This window comes from Pleurodeles waltl, chromosome 11 (genome assembly GCF_031143425.1).
Source record: "Pleurodeles waltl isolate 20211129_DDA chromosome 11, aPleWal1.hap1.20221129, whole genome shotgun sequence".
NCBI lineage: Eukaryota > Metazoa > Chordata > Amphibia > Caudata > Salamandridae > Pleurodeles > Pleurodeles waltl.
This window is the reverse complement of record NC_090450.1, coordinates 784,874,090-784,900,292: the sequence shown is the minus strand read 5'-3', so window position 1 is coordinate 784,900,292 and position 26,203 is coordinate 784,874,090. Positions and strand designations below refer to the sequence as shown.

The window sequence follows — 26,203 nt, the reverse complement described above, 5'->3', positions numbered from 1 at the left end:
CTCCTCCTGTGAGAGTTTCATAGCACGTAATTCCCCCAAAATCTGTTTAAGCATATCTTCGACAGATAACGGTTCGGGTATGTTTCCTTAAGATATGGGAGAGTCTGTAAAAAATTGAGTGGTCAGTGGCCGGATGTGGTCGATTTTGTTATTTAGCGCTACATCTATGACCACACCATGCAAATCTCTCACAGCCAGGTCAGGTTGATCAAGGGTGAATTGGGTAATGTTACATTTATTGCATGTTGTTTGTGATTTCTGTACTTTTGTCTTTTGATATTGAAGTTTTGACTCCCTATAGTTCTATGTTTACTTTCTGCATGCTCTTTATGTTGTGAGCTCAACTGGCTTTTGTAGGGAACTGAGGTAGGCATCTTTGGTGGCATTTGATGTCAATCTAATATGCCTTGATTGTCAACTGTAATGTATTTTGGGCTTAAATACAACAAGCACAGAGCTCTCACTCATGCTCTTCACATGACACGGTTGAGAGATAATTAAGTTTCTCTATCTAATGCCATGAAGTGCTAAGTGTTACGGTTGCAACTCACCAAAATGGCATCTGCATTTTCCTGCCTCAAGTGGAAGGAGGGTTTCTGTTGCCACTTTTTGTAGATGGATTCTAACTGCACAGGCATGCCATGTGGCAGCACAAAATCAGCATGCGTTGGACTCTTTTCCCTTTTCATTGTTTCCAATACATACATGAAACAGCCGGTGGCCAGCCAAAACAAATACTGACATCCTGTGCTTCATACAGAGTTTGTAGATCACCGGAGTGAAATTTCTTTTGACAGTCATCCATGAGCACCTTCAAGTAATCCTGCAAAGGAAGGGAGGTTCTCTGAACATTTCTGTGAGACAACAGCTAGCCAAAATCCCCTTATTGAAATGAGCTTTTAGCCAAAGTGAAACCAGGGCAGATCATGGCATGGAAGAAATGCATCTCTCACACCCATATCACATTATCAATGGTTTAGATGAGATGAAAGAGATGGTGTTACAGGTAGGATTGCATTTGTGAAGGAAGGTATACCTGCTAAGAAGTATTTTTCTCTTTCTATGTGTGCCACAGGATGCATCACACATAGAAAGAAGAAGTAACGAAGAGATATAAAGATATTTCTCCTTGTTATGTCTCTCAGAGACGGACAAACCACGTTGCCATAATCCCAGGTTTACTGCCTTTAGTAAATCTGGGTTTAAGTGACATTCCATGTGTGAATGCGTGGGAATGCCCATGCCCCACCCATGGTACACCTACCACAATGAAATGTAATGCAAAGCAGCACAAGCCCTGTGTTGAGTTACAATTTCTTTAAATGTCACACAAGGAGGCGTACATACACCAAATACCCCATTGCATGGCTTTTTAAATCCCATTTAAAGACTTGCATTGTCTTACAACAACTTGCCTCATGCACGGACAATCGAAGCCCTTAGTAAATCCCCCTCAAGTCTCCAAGACGATTACTCTGCTCTCTCAACTCAAACTGCACATTCCCCTTCCCTTCCATTCTATTTCTTGAGCCCTTCAAGTTTGTTTTTTACCGCCTTCACAGCTCTCTCATGTATCGACCCTATCAGCCCTCACTGGATTGGTAGAGAGTAGAATCATTTTCCCATAGTGAGATCCTGTTCCTCAATAGCCTCTGGTAAGTTATCTACTCGGCCTCCAGCCTTCACCTTACTGTGAGGGCCCAAAACTTTCTCTTTTCTGCAACTTTTATCCTCAGTGGTAAACAGCGAAGGGTAGCAATAGAAATCATTGTTTTGGGGAGTGGGATGGATACCCAGCCAAGCCTAAGCTGCACTGTCTACACTGCAGTTCTAATCAGCAAGGGGGTGATAGGTGGCAATGATCAGGAATCATTCATCTGAGTTGTTTCCATAGGTTTATGGCTGCTCTCTGACCATCCAGTGGTAATCTGTGCCCCCTGGCTAGTCCTACCGGCTGCCAACTCCTCTGGACATCATCCAGTTTAAAAGCAACACCTAGAAGAGTCTGCTGCCCCATGCCCCTTAACAACACTAACAAGCGGGCTCCAGGCCACCCTAGCTCTCACCTCCTAGCAGCGCCTGGTGTAACTCTATCATCTGCGCCTTCACTGCCGCAGTGGTACACCACAGCATGTTGGCCATGGTAGTGTCTGAGTGTGGCCAGCATTTTCTTCGCTGAGGCATTCTTTCAGGTGGCTCCCTCTGAGGCATGACCCTCCATCAGCCACAATCGTCTTCAGCCTTCTGACACCAAATAGCAGATGAAACAAGGCTGTAATCAGGAGCCCACAAGAAGTGCCACCATCTTTAGTTTTGTTCCACAGGACCAAACAAATCAGCCCACTCTGGCCCTTTCAAACTGGGCCATCTCCCAGTGCCAGATGTCAGGGTCGCTCCTGCTTTGTGGAAGAAAAAAATCAATCCGACCCATTTGAAACCACAACGTCATGTGTGGATTGATACATACAGCACAAACAGGTTTTAGACTTCGTAAAACAACAGAAGGTGCCAGATTCTGCAAACGGACACGACATGCTACTCACATGATTTCAACTTTGAAAAAGGATACAATCTGCAAGAATCAATAAATGTGCAATGAGCATGCTTAACCTTGAACTTTTAGTCCCATATTTATGGGAAAGTGGCACAGCAAGTCACCTCGCGGCGCTGCACTGTGTTACTGGGAAACTGAAGAAATGTGCTGTATTTAAGGCATACGGCACATTCCTATCCTTCCCCCTTCACCGGCACACAATGGGCTGCCTAGCGCCAACACAAGTACACTTGCACAATGGTGCAAGGGTGCCTGTGTTGCAACAGGAAAGGGCAAAGAGACACCTTCCTGCACAAAACCAATCCTTGCGACATAATCCTCTTTCTATGTGTGCTGCATTTTTCATTATTGTGAATTCATGAACAATTATTTCCTTGGACCTTGCTTCACACAAGTGATAGTGCTTTACGAATGAACATAACCGCTGCTGTTTTTTTAAATCTCTTTTTTTGCCATCTCCCCGATAATTTAGGGGGGAGGTCATTCAGGTATATGCCAGGGGAACCATTAACCCATAACTGTTTGTGGTATAGATAATTAGGTTTGCAACTGTTGTTCTGTGTTTTGTGGCATTGTATCCTCTTCTTCAAACAAACCCATAATTTCATAATCTAATACAAAGAGAAATAAACTGTGTCCCTGGGCATGTCAGCATCCTAATTAAACTGTGGATAAAAGCTAAAATAGACCTTTTTCTGTGTTATGTTAATCATGAATTATTATTAAACTTAGCTGTGCCAATTACTGTGTTGTTAAGGTCATGTGACATCACTTTCTGGCAAGGTCAAATGTCATATGATGCCAATTTCTGTGATGCCATTGCAGCCAAAGTAACTGTGCACTTATTTCTGCTACCCCCCGTATTTTGGTGAATCGACATCCATGCTGGCTTCTATTTCGAGCCATAAACCAGACCTACCAGCTTTGTCAATATTCTTCAATTAAACTGCACGTCTCACCTATTGGTAACATTTTTCAATCCTTAGTACGCACTCTGACCTATCGGGCGTTCTGTGCCTTCCCACCCACCCAGTCAGTGAATCATGACTTAGCTCTCTTAACAATAAGCACAAGATGTTCTCGCGCGTGTAATTTATGCATGCATTTAACTAGGCTATTTCCAAACAGCACTTGTGCCCTTTTAGCAATATGCTTGAGTTACAGTCTTAAAAGGCTTCCTGTCATAAAAGGCCTTTTAAGCGGTATTCAGATCAGGCTAAGCAAACACTGCGCATTACACAAACGTCGGCGGCATCTGTTGTTTTCCTTTCCCTCGTTCTCTGTCTTCTGCGCTCCCGGTCTATAGCTTTCTCGTTCTTTTTTGCTTATTCATTTTCTATATTGTCTTTCCTTTATTTTTTTAGCATTCTCTTTATTTCAGCATCTTCCTGACACTTGTTTCCCCCAGTTTCTCTGAGCCTTTATAACCCCCCTGTTCTTTCTTTATTCCTTTTTTTCCCCATCCATTCGTCATCTCCCTTCTCTTTTGCTCTCGTACACTTGTTATTACTCTCCTTCCCCTCAGATTTGATTTATTCTTTGTTGTTCTCCCCTGGCGTGTGCTTCCTGCCCCCTTCCTTCCTTACATCTATTCTTCCCTCTTCTTTCTCCTTATACTGCCAACATTTCATAATCATATCATCATCTTTCATTTAATCGAATTTAGCACCTCAATCTGTCTTTGTATGTTTTTTTACTTCTGGAGGACTATTTAATAGTCTGATATAAAAAATATCAAAATTATATAAAAAAGGATATTAAAATCCATATTTTATTTATGATTTTATATAGCGCAAACCAGCTCCAGTGGAAGTCAGAGCACTTTACATAAGGACAGTTTTGTACATAAGAACAATAGCATTTATGTGCGTACATTTATGTTACCTTACATAGAATAGTTTTGTTAAGTTCTCTATTGCAAATATGAATGCCCCATTGCACTTAAACACTTGAAGAATAGATCAGGTTAAAAAAAGAACTATCCCATAGCTAGGTGGTGCCAGATAGATGACGCCTCTTATGCACATAGATTGCACCTGACAGAACCACAGAATCAAACCCACAATAGGTTATGGGAGGAATGCTTGCATTTTGTCTAACCAATGACAATTGCTCAGGGTAGCATTCCAACTCATTGTTCTTTTGCTCACCATTTTCACCTCAGTTTAGACCCAACCATATGCAAATCAGTCTTAACCCTTGGCTGCACCTCTTTTGTAGAATGACTTGTGAGGGCAGAAGTGCACTACATGGAATGATGCTCTCACTTCTTGTGGGATCACTGAATGGAACCCAATCAGTCAATCAATCATTGCATTTGTAGAGCGCGCTACTCACCCATGAGGGTCTCAAGGCGCTTGAGGAGGGGGGGGGATCTGCTACTGCTCGAATAGCCAGGTCTTGAGGAGTCTCCTGAAGGTTAGTAGGTCCTTGGTCTGACGTAGGTGGATGGGGAGGGTGTTCCAGGTCCTGGCAGTGAGGTAGGAGAAAGAACTGCCGCCGGTTGTTGTTCTGTGGATGCATGGGACGGTGGCGAGGGTGAGGTCGGCGGAGCAGAGCTGGCGGTTCGGGGTGTTGAAGGTGAGACGATCATTGAGGTATGCTGGTCCGGCATTGTGGAGTGCTTTGTGGGCATGGGTTAGGAGTTTGAATGTGATCCTTTTGTTGATGGGGAACCAGTGCAGGTCTCTCAGGTGGGCTGTGATGTGGCTGTGGCAGGGGATTTTGAGGATGAGGCGTACGGAGGCATTCTGTATCCATTGCAGTCTTTTCTGGAGAGACGCCATGGTTCCCGCATAGAGAGCGTTGCCGTAGTCCAGTCTGCTGCTGAGAAGGGCCTGGGTAACCGTTCTTCTGGTTTCAGTAAGGATCCACCTGTAGATTTTGTGGAGCATGCGGAGGGTGTTGAAACAGGAGGATGAGACGGCGTTGACTTGTTGGGCCACGGAGAGCGATGAGTCAAGGATGAAACGCAGGTTGCGGGTGTGGTTGGAGGGCGTTGGTGCAGCTCCCAGCGTGGGCGGACACCAGGAGGCATCCCAAGCGGAGGAGGTGGGGCCGAGGATGAGGACCTCTGTCTTATCTGAGTTTAGTTTTAGTCGACTGTTCTTCATCCAGTTGGCGACGGCCTTCATACCTTCGTGAAGGTTGGTTTTGGTGGTGGCGGGATCCTAGGTGAAGGAGAGGATCAGCTGGGTGTCGTCGGCGTAAGAGAAGATGTTGAGGTTGTGAGATCGGACAATTTTGGCGAGCGGTGCCATCTAGACATTGGAGAGTGTCGGGCTGAGGGAGGAGCACTGTGGTACGCTGCAGATGGTCTTGGTGGCTTCAGATAGGAATGGAGGGAGGCGGACTCTCTGTGTTCTGTCGGAGAGGAAGGAGGTGATCTAGTCCAGGGCCTTCCTGCGGATCCCTGTGTCGTGGCGGCGTGTGCACAGGGTGTGGTGGCAGACGGTGTCAAAGGCTGCTGAGAGGTCAAGGAGGATGAGGGCTGCGGTCTCACCTTTGTCAAGGAGGGTCCGGAGGTCGTCGGTGGCAGCGATGAGGGCGGTCTTGGTGCTGTGATTACTGCGAAAGCCAGATTGGGACGGGTCCAGAGTGTTGCTTTCCTCGAGGTGGTGGGTCAGTTGCCTGTTGATGATCTTCTTGAGAACCTTTGCTGGGAACAGAAGCAGGGAGATGGGCCGGTAGTTTTTGAGATCCTTACGGTCTGCCTTGGGTTTCTTGAGTAAGGCGTTGATCTCAGCATTCTTCCAGCTTTACGGGAATGTGGCGGTCTCAAAGGAGCTATTGATGATCATGCGGAGTTGGGGGGCGATGATGGCGCTTGCTCTGTAGCAGGTGTAGTGCGGGCAGGGGTGAGCTGGAATTAATGGTGTTTATTACTTTGGTGATGTCAGCGACATTGACGTGAGTCCAGGAAAGCAGGAGGTTGGTGTGGTTGGGGGGCGATGAGTCGGAGGTGTTGGTGGCGGCTGTTAGGGTCGTGGATGTCTGTGATCTGGCAGTGAAAGAAGGTGACAAGGGAGTCGCAGAGGTCTTGTGAAGGTGGGATGTCGTTGGTGGTGGAGCTGGGGTTGGAGAGTTCCTTCACGATGTTGAAGAGCTCTTTGCTGTTGTGCGTGTTGTTGTCGATACGTTCCTTGAAGGAGGATCTCTTGGTGGTCCGGATGAGCTGGTGGTGCTTGCGGATGGCGTTCTTGAAGGCTGTGTGGGTGGCTGGTGTCTGTTCCTGGTGCCACTTCCTATAGAGTTTTCGTCAGGCCTGTTTGGAGGTCCGGAGGTCGGTGGTGAACCAGGTGGCCTTTCTGAAGGTGCGGTTGTGAGAGGGTTTCTTGATCAGGGCGAGGGTGTTGGCACAGTCGTCGATCCATTGCCTGACGTTGCGGGTGGCTGTGCTGGGGTCGGTGGTGTCAGCTGGTGGGGCTCGCACGAGGGCGGAGATCAGCCGGTCATTGGTGAGCTTATTCCAGCTGCGGCGGGGGATCAGTTGCAGGAGATAGTGGGTGGTGGATTTATTGAAGGTGAAGTGGACGCAGCGGTGGTTGGTCCAGTGGAGTTCCGTGGTGTGCCTGAAGGTGATGTGGCTGCTGGCAGAGAAGATGGGGTCGAGCGTGCGTCCGGCAGAGTTGGTGGGAGATGTGATGAGCTGCTTGAGTCCGAGATTGGTGAGGTTGTCAAGCAGGGCGGTGGAGTTGCTGTCATTGGTGTTTTTGAGGTGGAAGTTCAGGTCTCCGAGGAGGAAGTAGTCTGTAGATGCAAGGGCTTGAGTGCTGATGACGTCGGCGATGGAGTCACTGAACTGAGGTCAAGGTCCTCAGTCTGTAGATGAGGGAACCCCTGAGGGTGGTCTTGGGATCGATGTCGATTTGGAAGTGCATGAGTTTGGCAGTGCTGAGGGTGTCTTCAGTGTTGGTTGAGATTCTGATGGTGTTCCTGTGGACGATGGCGATCCCTCCTCCCAGTCTGTTGGGTGCGGTCTCTGCGGTGATCTTGTAACCGTCTGGGAATGCTATGGTGATGTCAGGTGCTGAGGATGGGTTCATCCAGGTCTCTGTTAGGAAGGCGATGTCCGGGTAGGAGGAAATGAGAAGGTCCCAGAGTTCGATGGCATGCTTGTGGACGAGCGGGTGTTGAGAAGGATGCATCTGAGGTGGTTGCGTTCGGTTCTGGCGGGTGAGGTGGTGGCTCGGAGGGTGGAGAAGCTGCAGCTCCGGCAAGAGAAGGTGTGCTTTGGTGAGGCCTGAAAGCAGGTGGTAGGACGGCCAGTGTTGAGGGCGTGGAGGGCGTTGGTGTCGTAGTGGTATCAGGTGCCAGGGGGTTGAGGAGGTCAGGGGGTCCGGTGCTGGGCGCGGTCCAGGTGCGGACGGGCGCAGACGGGTTTGCCTCTGGCGTGGCCGCGCAGCGTCCGCCATTAAGAGGGGGAGGTGGGAGGGAGGAGCAGCTGGGAGGCTGGAGGGAAGCGCACGAGGGGGGCGGGCCGTGGGGGACACAGCGGCGTGGAAACCACGGGAGGAGAAGCAAGAATATCAGAAAAATAGGCATTAAAAAGGCACAACAGAGAAAAGAGAGCAAAAAAGTGAAAAACAGACACAAGGCAAACAGACAGACAATACTTACAGCACCAATGACCACCAGGGAGGATGCGCAGGCGGAAGCCTGCGGGTGGAGGAGTGCCTCAAACTCGCAGTAGCAGTTGCAAGGGTGGGGAGAGGGATGTGGGCACAACAGGTGGAGCTGTGCGGCGCGGGGAGCTTCTACTGACCTCAAAGCAGGTCAAGGGTTGCTCTCCTCACTGCCCAGCGGCCACCATTAAGAGTGGGAGGTGGTAGGGAGGAGCAGCTGAGAGGCAGGAGGGAAGCGTGAATGTGTGCGCGAGGGGGCGGGGACGCGGGGGACGCAGTGGCGGGGAAACCACGGGGGAGAAGCAGAGAGAAGCAGGAATAGCAGAAAAATAGGCAAAAAAAATGCACAACAGAGAAAAGAGAGCAAAAAAGTAAAAACTGTGAATAACAGACACAAGGCAAACAGACAGACAATACTTACGGCACCACTGCCCACCAGGGATGAGGCACAGGTGGGTGCCTGCAGGTGGAGGAGGGCCTTGAACTCGCAGTAGTAGCTGCGAGGACGGGGAGAGGGACGCGAGCACAACAGGTGGAGCTGTGCAGTGCGGGGAGCTTCTCCTAACCTTAAAAGCAGGTCAAGAGTTGCCCAGGCATCAGAGCAAGTTTCTCATCAGAACACCATCTGAGAAATTTTGCCTACTTATGACGCAAATCTCTCAGAAGCTTGGGTGCACAACATGAAACCTTTTTAAGTGAAATGCATGGGAAGGAAGCTGTTACCTGATATCACAAACACACCTCCTGACCTAAGTAGCTGGGCTAAGGCAGATCATCAAACAAATATAATACTGGTGAGTGTGCAAATATATTGTAACTGTTAAGTGATCATTGCTGGCAGATAGTAATGTTGAATTAACATTACCTTTGCCCCTTTCCATTTAATTTCTATAATATAGGGTTAGATTTATCATTCTTTTACACAACACAACTTGCTGTGCTGAGCTGCATGAAATGTAGAGGGTACAAATGTCCCATGTTTATCAATATATGGCACTTTTCTGCTCTCAGCCTGCAAGGAACAAGAATGCAGCACACTTAGAAAGATAAAACAACAAGGAGAAAAGATATTTCCAGGTTTACCAGTGTTGATAAATCGCGGAATGTGCCAAAGTCCTTGAGTGGATGTGTGCGGACACCCATGCTCCATTCGTGGAACGCCTACCCAGGGCAGAGAAATACAAGGCAGTGACTTGCGCTGCCTTTCATTTCTCCAGATTTACCAAGCACTGCAGGGCCACACAAGGTAGCTTTGCATTGCTTGGTAAATCTGTCTTTAGAATTGTGCTGCCCTTGTGATATCATGCATAATGCAAGTACAACGCAATACTATAACTCTGGCCCCTTATGCTTTCCCTGTGTGTTTTAGAAGAAAAGTTTGAATTCTTGTTCATATGCAAAAATTCACTTATTGGCCAATCCCAATGTCTCTAATTCATGCTGCAGTAGGCTGAACTCCCTAATTCACAATGATACATCCACACCTGATCAGCTGCACAGCCACTTCCAGTGGATCATTGAGTGTCCTGTCCTTACCATCTGTCCCACACACATGCTTGCAGCTTCCAGCATGGCTCCATCTGCAATAGACCTTGCTGCCTCCTTCCCAATGTGTGGATTACCCGATAGCAGCTCCTCCACCACCTGCATAATGAGAGAGAAACATAATGTTAGTCCTAACCACAAACGTTATGGTGATCCTCGGACACAGAAAGAGGCTATAGTAAGCTTACACTTCGGTACTCATCCAGCGTGATTTTCTCATCGTTGTCTGAGTCGTACATGTGGAACAGAACTGGAAGGAATACAAAGAAATGTCCATTAGTGATGTCATTTTTATGTTTTCATCGTTTGCCTTTTGTTCTTGAGGAGAAGCAGTCTCCAGTATTTTTACAGTTATGGATAATGCCAGAGTAAAAGACAAGAGAGTGAGGACGTATACAAAGAACTATAGAATGGAAAAGAGCTGGGATGATAGTAAATGTAAAAGATATATCACAAAGCTTACATTTCAGTTTCTCTTTTCGACAAAGATCAACCTGTTCTTCATCCATCTTTCCCTCCATTGGCCGGAAATAGGACATAATGGTCAGAAACTCTTCAAAGTTAATCTCCTCTGCATACCCACCAGTTCCCGTACGCAGGTTTCTGAAAAGGGCAAAAGAGAATGATGACATGGATTTGACCTTGATACGAAAAACAGACCAGAAATGTCCTCCTCGAATGAAGACAAGAAGGCTATGACCAGAGCAAGTACACACTTTGAGTCTTTCAGGAAAGTGGGGGAAATTCATATTAAAATATATGTAGCAATCATTGACAAAGCATTGGTGGTACTCTTACGTTTTCAGTCACAGTGGGGATTTCCAAGCATTAGTGAACAGGAAAAAATAGGGTTTTATTGACAACATTAAGGTGGGTACAATATTCCTCCTGCCCTCCCAGTGGGCTATTTGGATATTCTTTATTGAGGTATGCCTATTTAGTTTCCTCCTCCGTGTTCTCCTGCTATCTCTCTGTTCCTTTCTGTTTCCCTTTTCCTCACTGTTGTCTTTTCTTGCATTTCTCGTGTCATTTCGTTTGGCACATAGGTCAGCTCCTATTCTCCCACTTTTCTTTATGACACTGAAGTACCTGTCAGCCTATTACCTGCTCTGTGACCTTTTCCGCATTGACAGCAGAGGGGCTGGTTGTACTGCTCTCCAGGGGTGGGATATACTACCCTTGCTCCTCAGGCTTTTTCTCCCATTTTCCAACTGGGGACTATCCATCTGTTATGATACTCTACTTCACATTCCATCCTAATGCAGAATCAGACTATGCACGTTTTCATCCAGCCCCTGTCTACATATCTTCACAATTGCTCTTTTCCCAATGTCCTGCCATTCTTTTCTTTTTTTATTAAAAATCTCTAACTGCCTTGCCATGAGTTTATTTATCTTGTATTATTATTTTAGCTTGTAAAGGTTTGCATACATCCTGGTTTGTTTGTGGTGTTTCTCCTTTTTCATTTATGTAGGTTGCTCTTTGCTCCTCCTCCTTGGCCTCCATCTTATAAAACATTTTGAAAATGCTCAAGCATTGCTTACTCTGTTTCATTTGTTGATTATGGTTATCTTTTATACTTTCTGTGCCTACTGTCTCTCACATTGTGCCTGCCTGTGAACATTTCTTTTTACCTCCTCTTACACTAATTTCTCTTGAAGATTCACATTATTTTCTCTTCAGCTCTTTTGGCTCAGTTTATGCTTGGCCAAAGTTTCCTGCTTGATTTACTTCCATTGCTATCTAATGAACCCTGGATTAGCAGTCCATGCATGTTGTTCTCTGGGTCATATACCTTTTGCGAGATGTTGACTTGACTGGACTCCGTGAGGCATATTTATGAACCTCCTGTGCTGCTGTTACATCATGTTTTGTGAAGCAACGGTGGTGCAAACCTGTAAATCATATCTTTACGGCTATGCAAAGGCACTTTGCATGGCTCTGAATGGCCTCAAAGATATGGAGTAAGGCAAGGTAGCGCAAATCAGTAAGTTGCTTTACTCTGTGTTAGGGAGGTGTTCCGTGGGTGTAGCGGTGGATATTCCTGCGCAAAACCCATGGATTTTGATGCATCCCTAGATTAAAAATACCTTGTATACCTGCGGATGCCCCAAAACCTTACGCCTCTCCAGGGAAGGGGCAATGAGGAGAAATATCTTTATTTCTCCTTGTTTTTGTCTTTTTCTATGTGTGCTGCATTCTGCAGCACACACAGAAAGAGGAAAAAGCCTCCCAGGATTGTTTTGTGCAGGAAGGTGCCCCTTCCCATACAAAAACAATCCTATGTGCAATGCAGGCACCCTTGCACCATGATGCAAGGGTGCCTGTGTTGGCGCTAGACTGCCAAATGGCACCAGTGAAGGGGAAAGGACAGGATTACACCTATGCCATTGATACAGCATATTCCTGCCCTTTTCCTTTAAAGCAGGGCAGCGCAACAAGGTGACTTGCTGCGCCCTGTGCCAAAATCCAATAAATATAGGCCCATGTGCCTGTAGTTCCCAACAATAGACGCCTTTGCATGTCGTGTTTTGTACTGTATGCTCATTTGGTGTTGCAGACTGCTGCTTGAAATCTTGTTGGATGCCATGCCTGAGGTCATAAAATAAAGAAGCTATTCTTAGGCCCTTTTTAGCTGTGGATAGTTTGGTCTTGTACTCTCACTGTTCGTGAGTCTCTTCCTCTCCACATTGACTACTTTTCAGCCTTCTCTATGGACTCTTTCTTGTAAGACCTTTCCTGACTGTTGACGCCTCTTCTACTTTCTTGATACATCTTTGTTTCCTTTATGGGATCACTTTTACCATTTGGCCTTCTCCTGCAATAAACGAGGAGACTGCTGAATGTGGTTGCCGCTTATGCTGATGCAGTGGCAGCACAAAATATCTTCTCTTCACATTCCTTTCACTGCTGGGGTCAGTATTAAATATTAAAGCGATTTTCACATTATGATCATACATTGTCTTACATTAAAATGTCTTTTGTCCACGAAGCAAAGAATAAGCACTAGAGTAAATGCCAACATTTCGAAACAGGAAAGAGGGAGATAGTAAAAAACAATAGGAGGAATTTATTTTTCCCATTGACTAACATTGAAACACATGCAATTTTAGGCGGTAGGCAGCTAAAATAAAGTACTTTTTAGCTTTACAAAATGTAAGTCTGTGCCTGAACCAGGTCTGTTGGCATTTATGCACTAGAGATGCTAGCTGCGCACAATGCACCCATCCCAAACATTCAGTGGGTAAGCACTTTGCGCCCCTTCACCATATACTGAATTCAGTCTCACTTAGCAATCCAATAGGTATTACTTATTTAGTTCCCTGTGCCTTGCACTCCAGACGGCCACCCTGTCCCAGTTCAGGAACTACTGTTAGTAGTGCCAGTCACCCCCAGCAGAAGAGCCAATGGCCTGCAGTCAATAGTGCAGCAGTAAAAGAAACAGACTTTCAAATGAACCGCACTCCACCGAGCCGCAGCACGCAACTGCAAGTATCTGCTCTGGAATATCTCGTATTTCTCAGTTCACGGAACAGAAGTGGAACAATACCTATAGGACACCTCAACTTTGAAAGCCTAAGACATATTCCTTATATGTCCTTTAATACCCAAATAATAGCCATTAGCTTTGAGTCAATAACAGAATAGGAACCACCACCACCTAGTAAAAAGATTGTCTTTTAGGATATACTACTGGAATAGCATGGCTAACACAGTGCCCTGCAAAAATACTGAGGCCAAAATATCGACTACCAAAATATAATGAAGGTAACTATAGGGTTTCTATACTTTACTCCACATGTGTTCCTTGACAACATATATTTATTTAAAGCTTGCAGAGTTCAAATAGTAAATCTATGCTTAGCTACAAATACTTATCTAAACACCGCTGCCATTCTCGATATTTAGGATACAATATATTTGCAGGACAATATCTCTGACACAATATTCTGATATAGAATCAGGTTTACGTGGCTTCAAAAAGTGATCAAGCATGAGTGGGAAACATGGTGGGGATAACAAAAAGGCATATCCAGTCTATGCATCATGAAAACACTCATCCTGTAATGTGCAAACCTCAGCCTTACGTGGAGCAGCAGGTCAGCAATCTAGCTGCTGTCTGTCTACACGCATGGCCACTGTTGAGTTGAGGCTATCTGGTCACTGTTTAAAGGCTGTCCTCATTCAGGAGGTTCATTGATAACAACAGTCAGGCCCATGCCTGTTGGCACTCATTACATGGGCCTGGAGCAGCCAAGGATAGAACATCTTCAACTCTGAAACTCGTTGGCCAAAGTCATTGATGCTTGTCATTACTCAACTGTCTGCAATCCTTTGCACATACATGCCACATCTGCACCGTCTGTGGGTATCAATGGCTGTACCACATAGTGTTACTGTTTGGCTCTCAGAAGCCATGGCTAGGACTGGTGTTGTGATTCAATGTTGATTAAATTTTCTACATTTCTGGGGAGACCCAAGGCTTGTGCGGAACAAGGGAAACACGTACCCACACTCAGGAAGATCTCTTACCTTTTGTCAAAAAAGGCTTTTATAATTTTTGCCCTGATTGGGTTTGAATGCAGGTCAGGCACGCGTTCAAACTGTTCCTGGCTGTAAAAACACACAAAGAGATTGTGAGTCCTGGATTCTAACAGAAAGGGTGACAAGAGATGATGTGAGAGAGAGGATGTAAAGTACGGATACAGGGATGAAGGATGATCACAGTGATGAAGAATTAAAACCCAGAAATTAACTTAGAGGCAGTTATGAACAGAGAGGCAGTACATTTTGAGGAAGAAGAGTCGAGAAGGAAAAGAGACAGAAATATATGAGTGATGCATACGTCTTTCGTTCAAATTACAGAATTTCTAATTCAGAACATCAGATATCCTACTATCACACATAAACAGTGCCAAGCTTATTAGGGTATCAAATGCCCAATTAGAACAATACATTATTCGGTATAAAGTACAGCTGCTGTTTCAGACTGGGATACTGCAAAGTGGTGAAGGAGGTCTCCGAACATGAAGAGCATGAGGCTGCAGACCAAATGGGACTGGACAGTTTGCCGGTCCATCAGGATGTTGGAGACCATGACCCCGCCATGCTGGAAGAGGTGCATTCATCTGCCTGGTGAGAATCATCAAGTTGTTAATGGAGCCACAGTGTCTCTCTGTGGGACAGCTTGAAATATCCTTTTAACATATGGCTGAGGGTATTATCTTTCTTCTATTTCACGACCCAACTTCAATGTTAGCACAAACCATTTACATTCTTGGTGTCTTGCTCCTTCACATAACAGAGATAGTAGGTTTGCACACATGAAGAATGCAAGTAGAATTTGTAGTGTGAAATCAAAAACAGTTGCTAATTTGTTGTAAAAAGATATTGCGTTCAGTGTAACGTAAGCCAGATTAAAAACGCTGTTGCTCAGAATGTGTATAAGCATGCAGAGATTCTATCTTTCCTCTAATGAGTTGTAGCATGGAAAAAAAAGCTTGTTATCATAAACATTCTCTTTCTGCTGATCAATCTTCATGTAAAAAAAAAAAAAAAATAAGAATGAAAAATCAGTTCTCCTTTTCCCTGTTAAACTGCAGCTCAGTGACTTGCCATTCATTGTGGCTGCTGGTACTTGCAGGATGCACTATAATGCTACAACGCAGCTGCAATAATGTACATCTGTTAAATAAACTACATGATTTCATTATTAAAGATAACGAGAATTGCCACAGCTCAACTTTAATAAGGACATTTAGAGGAGGCTTTATAGGGTTTATGGGCTCCGATGTATGATATACAGAATTATAGATGGGTATCAATAAAAATAGGGATTTTTCTTCATCAAGGTGTTCTGAGTGATATCAAAGAGGCGACCAGGGTGAAGCTTATGTTGTCTATAACATCACTCAGAACTCTGAAGTGAAAAACATCTCCATTATTCATTGTTAACCCTCCACAATTGTATGTTATTTATTACTCACCTGAATCATGTGCCCCTGCTTTTAAGTACTATGCAGAGACAAATGAGTAATGGGGAGCCATACATAAAATAGCTTTTCCTTTCTTCCACAAACCACAAACCTGGCTTTGTGCCACCCACACCCTCACCTTCTGTGCCTTCCTTCTCCCTCTCTTCCTGAAGTGCTTCCATCTCTGCCAGAGCAACACTGACAGCCTTAATGAGAGCCCTGCCATAAAAGCCTGGAATTCCTTTATGAAGCAGCAACAGTGGGTAACAGCTGTTGTTACTGACTGTATAAAGGTACACTGTTCCAAAAATAGAAAAAAGAAGAGAATGAAAACAGGGGAGACCTGTAATCTCAGGAGCAAGAGCCCTCAAGCATCACTCTGGATGACTAGCATCATCATCGGGAATAGCTCCTCACTAGGCCGGCACTGCAATGCCTAGTGGGCACCCCGAAGTGGGGGCTCTCAGCCGAATTTTGAGATAGTGACTAGAAAATTCAATAGTGCAAGTCACCACCAAAAGCAAAAAAAGAGAAGAGAGGTTTAAAATTGGTTATTCATCCGTAAACTTCATCATTTAATCAGTCAAATGTAACGAGGATGAAGACCAAGGTTAAAAGCAGTTTTGAAAGTAAGATTGAGGATTATGCTCATACACCTTTCAAAAGTAAATAAATGTACTAGAGTGTCCTAAAAATTAAAAGGCACCTCTATGTTATGGTCGACATGTTTCGCGTCTATTGGTCTATACAGATCCACTGACGCTTCATCAGGACCTACGTGGCTAGGTAAACAAACCTCTTTAGAAATACATGGAGACCGGTCACTTACTTAAGTTGACTGGTAATACAGGTACCCACCCCCTACTCGAGAACAGGATCCATGGGTAAGGCGTGTCTAGGACTCATGGTGACAATACTCGGTCACTGGTCCTGTACTCAGACCTACCCTCGGAGACAGCCTCCCGGAAAGGGAGGCCCGAGTACTGCCGGAAAGGGAGGCTGTCTCCGAGGGTAGGTCCGAGTACAGGACCAGTGACCGAGTATTGTCACCATGAGTCCTAGAGACGCCTTACCCATGGAACCTGTTCTCGAGTAGGGGGTGGGTACCTGTATTACCAGTCAACTTAAGTAAGTGACCGGTCTCCATGTATTTCTAAAGAGGTTTGTTTACCTAGCCACGTAGGTCCTGATGAAGCGTCAGTGGATCTGTATAGACCAATAGACGCGAAACATGTCGACCATAACATAGAGGTGCCTTTTAATTTTTAGGACACTCTAGTACATTTATTTACTTTTGAAAGGTGTATGAGCATAATCCTCAATCTTACTTTAAAAACTGCTTTTAACCTTGGTCTTCATCCTCGTTACATTTGACTGATTAAATGATGAAGTTTACGGATGAATAACCAATTTTAAACCTCTCTTCTCTTTTTTTGCTTTTGGTGGTGACTTGCGGCACCCTTATTTTGCACTATTGAATTTTCTAGTCACTATCTCAAAATTCGGCTGAGAGCCCCCACTTTGGGGTGCCCACTAGGCATTGCAGTGCCGGCCTAGTGAGGAGCTATTCCCGATGATGATGCTAGTCATCCAGAGTGATGCTTGAGGGCTCTTGCTCCTGAGATTACAGGTCTCCCCTGTTTTCATTCTCTTCTTTTTTCTATTTTTGGAACAGTGTACCTTTATACAGTCACTATTACAGGGAGATTGTACACTGGACCAGCAACACTCCCGGTCCCTCTTTTTGTGTTAACAGCTGTTGTTAGCCAGTGTTACTACGTCTTAAAACGGAAAAATCTAATTACCCATATTTAGAATCTGGCTTTCACACTATGGGATTTGGGGCTTCATGTACAAAGCAATTTAGCGGTCACAAAAGGCGAATTTCAACGTTTGTGACAGTAAAATGGCCTTGTACAATGTTCCATCCCTATTTTGCGAGTCGCCAGCCTGTTATCGACTCGCAAAATAGGGATTGTGACTCGCAATTAGAAAGAGGCCTTCCAAGGCCATCCCTTCCTAATTGTGACTCGCAGGCCCATGTATGATTGTTTTGTGACCGTGATTGCGGTCGCAAAACAATCTCAGTTAAAACCAATTTCATATTGGTGCTAACCCCTCCGCAAATGGGAAGGGGTTCCCAACGGGCTCCTTCCCCTTTTTAAATGGTAGCAAAAATGTTTGTTCAGAGCAGGCAGTGGTCCCACGGACTACTGGCTATTCTGAAAAAATGAAAAGAAAACTTTTCATTTTTATTTTTGAAGTGCATTCCGTTTTCCTTTAAGGAAAACGGGCTGCATTAAAAACAACTGCTTTATTGAATAAGCAGTCACAGACATGGTGTGCTTACCTCAACAGGCCACCAGCCCGGTGAGTGCGGCCCAAATGGGTCGAAATTTGCGACCTGCCTCATGAATATTAATGAGGCAGGTCCTTTGAGACTCATTTGGGAATCACTAACAGTGTTTCAGACACTGTTGTACATTATAGATTGCGACTCACAATTAGCGACTTTCACAAAAATGCAAATTGTGTGTCACAATCTGTAATAGTCGTACATCGGGCCCTTTGTGAGAGCCATGCATGGCATATGCATCCTGTATCCCTGCTCATATAACTGCATAGGAACAGAGAAGTCATGTGGGAGCCGTACATAACCTAGTGTACCACTACCCAATTCCACCACGGTTGGCATTAAACTCTTCTCTCCCGCAAACATTTAAAAAATGACCTGGTGTCCTGTCCGCCCTTGACATTACCTGTCCCTTCCATAACCAAATATAAACAAGCATTGACAAAACCAATAGGCCTCACCTTTGAGACTATTGGCTCTGACATTGCCTTTTGTTTATGTTGTACAGCATGGGCATTGCCCACTTTGTCACTGATTTTTAGCCATGCTGTATAGGAGCACGGCTGACGTACAGAGTAGCTAAAAATTGTAATAAAAAACTACTATGATGCTTACAGCGCTAATGCACTTTCAAAAAAAGTGCATTTGCCCTGGCTGTTCCATAGTGATTTTGTAATAAGTTTTAGCCACATGGCAAAGCATAGGTGCTATTGTGCAGCATGGCTACAAAACATTGCCAAATCCAATAGCTCTCATTGGCAAGACCTATTGATTTTACCAATGTTTGTTAATTGTAAATCCAGCAGGAACATTATTCAAAATGGGCAACACCACTTTGTAGAATTAAAAACACAACTTCCTTGTGACCTTATGACATGCATGACTCTTTCAGCCACTCCCTCCTGTTTATCCAACAACACCTTGATGATGTGATTTTCAGACCATGCTTACAGTTTTAAAATACTGGTCCAGATTTACCAGATTCCCATGCAGCGCAGTGGGCAAAAAAAAAAATCTGTGCTGAGCTGCATGAGAAGGAAGGAGCAGGAATGAGCCATATTTACAGAAATATGGCACTCTCCTCCCCTCTTCCTAGCGCCAGTGCAGAATTGGGCTGCCATGCGCCCTGTAAACACCTTTGCACCATAGTGCAAGGGTGTCTATGTGAGATTATGTGAGACTCACATAGCTCTTGTACTGGAAGGATACCCTTCCAATACAAAGTACTGTGCCTAGACTAACCTAGAAACTTTTCCCACCTTGCATTTGTGCTAAACAGAGTAGCATAAATGCAAAGTCGGAAAAGAAAGAAGAAATGAATGCATTTCTATATGTTTGTGCCTGGTAGAAGTGGGCATTATTTTCTGATGCTAAACCTTGTCTACTTTTTTAGTAAATACGGTTTAGCATCAGAAACCTTCGGGGGTTGCATGGGAACGCCCAGGCACCACCCATGGTGCACTTCCTTGGTGCTAAGTAATGCACAGCAGCGCTATGCACTGCTTTGCGCTAGTTTTGAGTGATTTTCCAGGGCTAAACAAGTTTAGGGTTGGAAAGTAAAATTAGTAAAAAAAGATTTAGCTTTGATTTGCATCACATTTGTGACACAAACACAGCAAAAACTTAGTAAATATACCACACGGTTTCTAGAATGAAACATACTTGAAAGCAATCAAGGATTAATCGCTAAAGTGCTGAAAGGTCGGAGTTGGCACATCATGTGCTGATGGTAGAAACTATTGCACTGTGCACCCCACTGCACACTGTTATCACCTCTGTGCAAGAGAGATGCTGAATAGCGAAGATGAAAATAGAAAGATGTTCATTCAAATTCCTGAATGACAATTGCACATCCAGGGTGCCATACACTGCACACTTGTGCACCTAGCCTGTTTTGATAGGTTGAGGTCAATTTCACTAAAAAAATAAGTCATACAACGCTGGTAGTTGTCCACATTAAAGGAATGCAGTTTGATAACATATTTGTTCTATCGTCCAGAGATTTTCAGCCACCCAAATTCACTCACAAAAGTCAAGTGGTGCAGAGACAGATTAATATGTACATTTGATACACACTGTGAAAGTGATTGATCCTCATCAATCCCTCCTTTCCAGCAGCCTCACTGGACAGAAGTTTTAACACACACCAAAAATCAGAAAAAAAGCACAGGCGCTATGGAGGGAGCAGCAGGCAGGGTGAGTCGAAGAGGAGGAGGAAACAGCACCTCATCACTTTGGAAGCAGCGGAAGGGAACAGATCAACTTGAATCAATCTGTGCTTGGTCCCTACTCTTGAGAAATGATAAGAAATGACGTTTCGCCTGTACTTACCAATTAAGGAAGCTGCAAAGAAGAGTGACACGAAGCTAACAAATAGTAAGCAACAAGCGAGCTTCAAGCCATCTTTGTATACAGTAGTGTCTCGCAAGCGAGACGCCTGGGCTAGTGTATGCTCTCGCAGGCTCAACTCTAAAAACCCAAGATACTTGCCATCCCACCATCTTTCACATCCACATTCTGTAAGACCTTCACCTACCATTCAAAATCTATGGCATGCTCGCATCAACGGTCTGCAATATCTCTTCCCCGACACATCCATGTCGCATTACAAAGAAAATCACTACCTGGTGTCATGCCATCCTACTATACCAATCTCTGTGCATTCCCACTTGGGACCTAACCAAAAACCCTATCTTCAAATGTTTAATTTCTAAAAAATGAGGTGCCTGGGCCCTTGTCAGGAGGCCACTGCAGCTGCACCAGCCATTGCTCCTGCCAGCGCTGCCAATGACATGACCTAAACAACTACTGACCATCACACTCCTACAGGTGTGACAAGTCAGACTATTCCTGGCCACCCAAAGCTATAAGAATGGCTTGGGTGGCAGATATTACTCATTTTAATGCACATTACATTACTAAACAACTGCTGTGGTGCTCATTTCGAAATTATACAAACAGCGCCACCATGTGGTTCACTGTAATATGTGCCAGTGTTGACAAGTGTTGGTGCTGAGAACCGGAAACCACTGGCTCAAATTGAGCACTGCCTATCTTGCATCCAGCTACACAGCACATTCTGTCTTCTCCAGGTAAAGCCATGTGTTCGCACTGCATGTTTTTCATGGGTTGGCAGAGGTCCGTTGGTGACGCAGGATAAAGCTTTTGATGGCACAAGAGCATCACATGCATTTATAAACCTTGGCTCTCTGTATTCTCTGGGCAGAGATATTTCACCATCCGTGCGAACCTGGGCTGCTGGGGCAGGCACTTCTCTGGTCTGACATCAAAACAGTGAATAACTGGATTTTCTATGATTGCTTCCTATACATAAGAAGAAAATAATTGACACCTCTTTCTAGATATACAAGGGTATCCCATGTATTATGACAAAAATGATATGGATTGTCCACCACAAAATAACTATGGCCAAAGAAGTACAAAATTAGATGCGCTTCTACAGTATGTGCAATGGAAAAGCTGCATTGCATTAGCTGTATTTGAAGACCACATTTGTGCTTCTCTCAGCGCTTTTATAAAAGGATTTAAACCCAGAACCAGCCACACCCAGAGCATGCGGATGTGTAAGTATCTGCTACAGAAGATACACAAATTATCCTGAATGATTTCGAACAAAGGAAACCTCGAAAGTGTCACAGGGCCCATTTAAAATTTGGAGTGAAATACAGAGCAGAAGCCACTGACTGAGGGGCATATTTATACTCTGTTTGCGCCGGATTTGCGTCGTTTTTTTTTACGCAAATCTGACGCAAAGCTAACTCCATATTTATACTTTGGCGTTAGACCCGTCTAGCGCCAAAGATCTTGGAGTTTGCGTCATTTTTTAGCGTGGACACCTACCTTGCGTTAATGATATGCAAGTGCGCCTTATTTAAACTCCCGTGCAAAAATGACGCACGGGAGTGGGCGGGCCTTAAAAAATGACATCCAGACGCTTTTGCGTCATTTTTTAACGCCTGGTCAGGGCAGGCGTTAAGGGACCTGTGGGCTCGGAAGGAGCCCAGAGGTGCCCTCCCATGCCCCCAGGGACACCCCCTGCCACCCTTGCCCACCCCAGGAGGACGCCCAAGGATAGAGGAACCCATCCCAGGGAACTTAAGGTAAGTTCAGGTAAGTATATACATATATTTTTTTTTGGCATAGGGGGGCCTGATTTGTGCCCCTCTACATGCCACTATGCCCAATGACCATGCCCAGGGGACATAAGTCCCCTGGGCATGGCCATTGGGCAAGGGGGCATGACTCCTGTCTGTGCTAAGACAGGAGTCATTTCAATGGGGGTTGGGAGTAAAAAAAAATGGCGCAAATCGGGTTGAGGCCAAAATTTTGCCTCAGACCTGACTTGCCCCATTTTTTGACGCCCAAGCTCCATTTTCCCCTACGCCGGCACTGCCTGGTGTGAGTCATTTATTTTGACGCACACCAGTCAGCTGCGCCGGCTAACGTCATTCAATAAATAAGGCGCCTGCATGGCGCTTTGGAATGGCGTTAGCCGGCGTTAAAATTTTTGACGCACAACTGCGTTGGCGCAGTTGTGTGTCAAAAAGTATAAATATGGCCCTGAATATCCTCCACCAAGGAGGATAATAATGTGGAGGAAATTCAGTCTATGGATTATCTGTTAAAAGCTAGTCTCGCAGCACATATCTCCCGCCTTTTTGGTGCTGCTTCAGGAAAAGGATTGGGACACTGACATTTGGAAGAGGCACCGGTTGTCTTCTCTCGGGCACAGGCGTGCGTGTGGGCGCGCGCGCGTACTAAGCACAAGTAGTCTTTTGGACTCAGAAGGAAGGTGGAGTCTGGTGAACTAGTTCTCTCCTCACGCCAGTGGCGCAGTGGGCTGCCATTTCATTATTCTTTGGACTTGTGAGGGCAATAACATTAGAGAGCCGGACAATAGGTTCTATTAGCTCAGGACCAAGGGTGAGCCTGAAGGTCTAGGTCTGCTGCGTGAGACTTGGCACGGCGGTGACGCACTGGTCAGTTTTCATTGTTCCCTGGGCCTTTGCTCGTCTGCCATGACTCAGAAACAGGCTCTACGCACAAAAGCTGTAGTGTAGACAAAAACACTTCAAAAATGGTTGAAGTGTTTTAATGAGAGGGGGCGGGGCTTTATTGTGTAAGCAATTCCACAAAGAATTATGGAGAAAGAAAATACTTTTTTTTAAAAGGTCAGTTTAAATTGTTCTGAACATTAATTGCACGTTGATATTGTTCCTAATTTGAGGTACTTGCTACAGTGCGGACCTAGTTCCAAGGAGAGCTGAAGCACTTTAGAGAGAACATTTCTACTGAAAACGAGCATCTCAAACATGAAGGGAGGTGTTGGGCGTAGAGTATTATGTGTGTGGATATCTGAGTCCTTGCTACACAAACCAGGTTGTGATAGAACGAGGATGAAAACACGTATTTGGGATAGTATTATACTGGACACTGTACTGTTGGATGTATGCACTACACATAGTTACATCACATATTTTCAGTTTCAGGCACAGCCACAATAAGTCATTTGGCTAGAATCTTTTTTTTCCTGGTCAAGGGCCAGCTCCACCACTAAAAGCAACAACCGATGTCTTTAGGTCGTAAGGTCAGGAACCCAAGCATTAGATTACTATCTGTCACATTGTAAAACAATAATGTATTTAAACATTATAACAATTTATGAATTTGATAACTTAAGGACCTCTGTATAAAGCACTTTTGCGCCGGAAAGGGCCTGATGCAAAGAATCAGGCGGTTTCCGACTGCAAATTGTTTTTTTCTTATGTCCAAAGCACAACTTACAATTCGTTAACATGTTACTGAGTATCAATTTGTGTTTAGTGATTCGGTATTTGGAAGGGGTGTGTTTTGGGGGTCCCTTCCAAATACAGAATCACATTGGTATGCATGAATGTTTTGCAACTGAATTAAGGTTGCAAAGCATCCAATTCTTACTGACACTTTAAAGTAGGCGGTAACTATTCGCAAATGGGAATGTGTCCCCAAAGGATCCCTATCCCCTTTGTGAATGCTGAAACGAAAATGTTTTAAGAGCAGGCAGAGGTCCCCCAGATTGGTTTCTAACTTTAAGGACCACATAAAGGCAGTTATCAGGCACGTATAACTATGAGAACAACTGACAGTTATTTTTTGACAGCATCGTTATTTCCACCTGACAGATGTCCTTGTTTTCCATTCCACAGTCACTGTCTCCTTGGATGTGATCAAATTAAGTTATAGGACAAGCTTCGGATTTGAAGTAAATTTAATGCCCATAAGAGTAAAACACTCTATTTCCTTCTCAGATCTAAAAAGTCCCTGTCATACTTAGGAACTGAAGAAATGGCAGTTTTAGCAAGCATTTGCAATGCAATGGGTCTTGCATTTGCTCGAGTTAGAGCTATGAGCGTTGTAAACTCCTAATCAGACTTTTCTTTCCACATAAACTGAAAATGAAAAGCAATATAATTTCACAAAAGGGAGCCGATTTAAAGTGCCACACCATAATCGTGAAGGAGACTAATAAGAATAAAAAGACCGGTCTGGTTTCGCCTTTGCGTGGTAAGAAAAAAAACAAGTGCAATCGCGCTGCATAAAGCCTTGAATTCGCAAAGGAGCCTAAGGATAAACAAGGGAATTAAACTGGTAGTCATGAAAAGCGCTCGATTAAAGCCCAGCGAGCTGCCTACGAAATGAAAAAAAAAAGTAGTCCAGAAGCCATGCGGAAAACATATAGCCTCAAATGTTTTCAGTAGTTGGCTGATGCTCTCGAGGAGGGCTAAATACTGGAAAAGACATGACGTATGCAGGCCTTTCACTAATGAAATCAAGCAAATTTTAAAAGGCAAGCCCACGAGCCAATGAAAGTGATGGGAGTGACATGGGCGTGGTTAAAAGCCTAGAGAGATTACAACAGGGGCCAGTGCGCCTGCGCGTTCAATCCTAAAAATGGAAAACTATGAGATGTGTGGGATGCCTCTCTCTTACATTCTCATCTCTACCATTTCAATATCTTCTGCATTCCTCAAATTTAGCGAAAAATGTATGTTCTCTACAAGAGGGATTTACTTCACTGAACTAGCCGGTTGAAAGGGTCAGCTCAGGCTTTTCTACAATTTATTTTAAAATGTGAAGTAATATCGTTTTGGCAGCATCCATTTTCTCTGACTATGTTTTTAATTTAGTTGGGAGAGTTCACTGGAATCTGCTGCTACCACCCCTTTATGTGTTAGGGACACTTGCACCGCTGCTGCCACCAATTTGTGTTAGAGAAGCTTGCACTACTGCTTCCACCTGTTAATGTGTTAGAGAAGCCTGTACTGCTGCTCCCACCTGTTTATGCGTTAGAGAAGCTTGCAGTGCTGTGCTACTTGTCCCATAACTTCTGATGGTCCCATCTTTTTATGTGTTAGAGAAACTTGCACTGCTATGCCACTTGTCCCATAACTACTTCATGTGTTAGAAAAGTTTACACTGCTACTCCCACCAGTTTATGTGTTATAGAAGCCTGCACTGCTGCTCCCACCTGCTTACGTGTTACAGAGGCTTGCACCTCTGCTACCAACTGTTTATGCGTGAGAGACGCATACACTGCGGCCTCCACATGGTTATGTGTTAGAGAAGCTTCCACTGCTGCTGCCACCTTTTTAGGTGTTACAGAAGCATGCACTGATGTTCCTACTTGTTTATGTGTCAGAGAAGCTTGCACTGATGGTGCCTGTGTTGTGTGGGATGCAACAGTCATACATTTGCAGATCTTCTAAACATCTGGAAGCTTTCAGACCTTTCCCTAATTAGTAGTACCATTTTGACTTCAGTCAGAAGTACTCCTGTTGGAACGCAGCTGTCAGCGTGAAAGAACATGCACGATTAGAAGACAGCGGACGTCAAACAAGGCTTTAAGTGGGATGAAAAAAGTGAGGGGTCCCTAAATGCAGCATCCACCTGTAATAAAGGGCGTGGGTTAAACAAATAAAACAATTTCTGTGATTCTCATAGCGTACCATTCAACCAGTATTTTGGTGCCTTACTAATCTTTCTGTTATTGCATCACAAAATATAACACAACTGACATACACCTAAAACCAGCCAGGGATATTGGCTTAGTGGTTGGTTGTCAGCTGTTTACCATAAGTGAGTAAAACAATAT

General features: G+C 44.7%; 1 protein-coding gene across 1 annotated transcript in view; it reads right to left on the bottom strand.

Moving 5' to 3' along the window:
• The window catches only part of TESC (tescalcin), a 240,177-nt gene that overhangs the window by 51,055 nt on the left and 162,919 nt on the right, over positions 1 to 26,203 (bottom strand). The window contains exons 3-6 of the mRNA XM_069214504.1: positions 14,257 to 14,337; positions 10,187 to 10,326; positions 9,912 to 9,973; positions 9,715 to 9,822 (exon numbers count right to left, since the gene is read on the bottom strand). Coding sequence (XP_069070605.1) covers positions 9,715 to 9,822; positions 9,912 to 9,973; positions 10,187 to 10,326; positions 14,257 to 14,337 — 391 coding nt within the window. The remainder of the gene's footprint in view (positions 1 to 9,714; positions 9,823 to 9,911; positions 9,974 to 10,186; positions 10,327 to 14,256; positions 14,338 to 26,203) is intronic.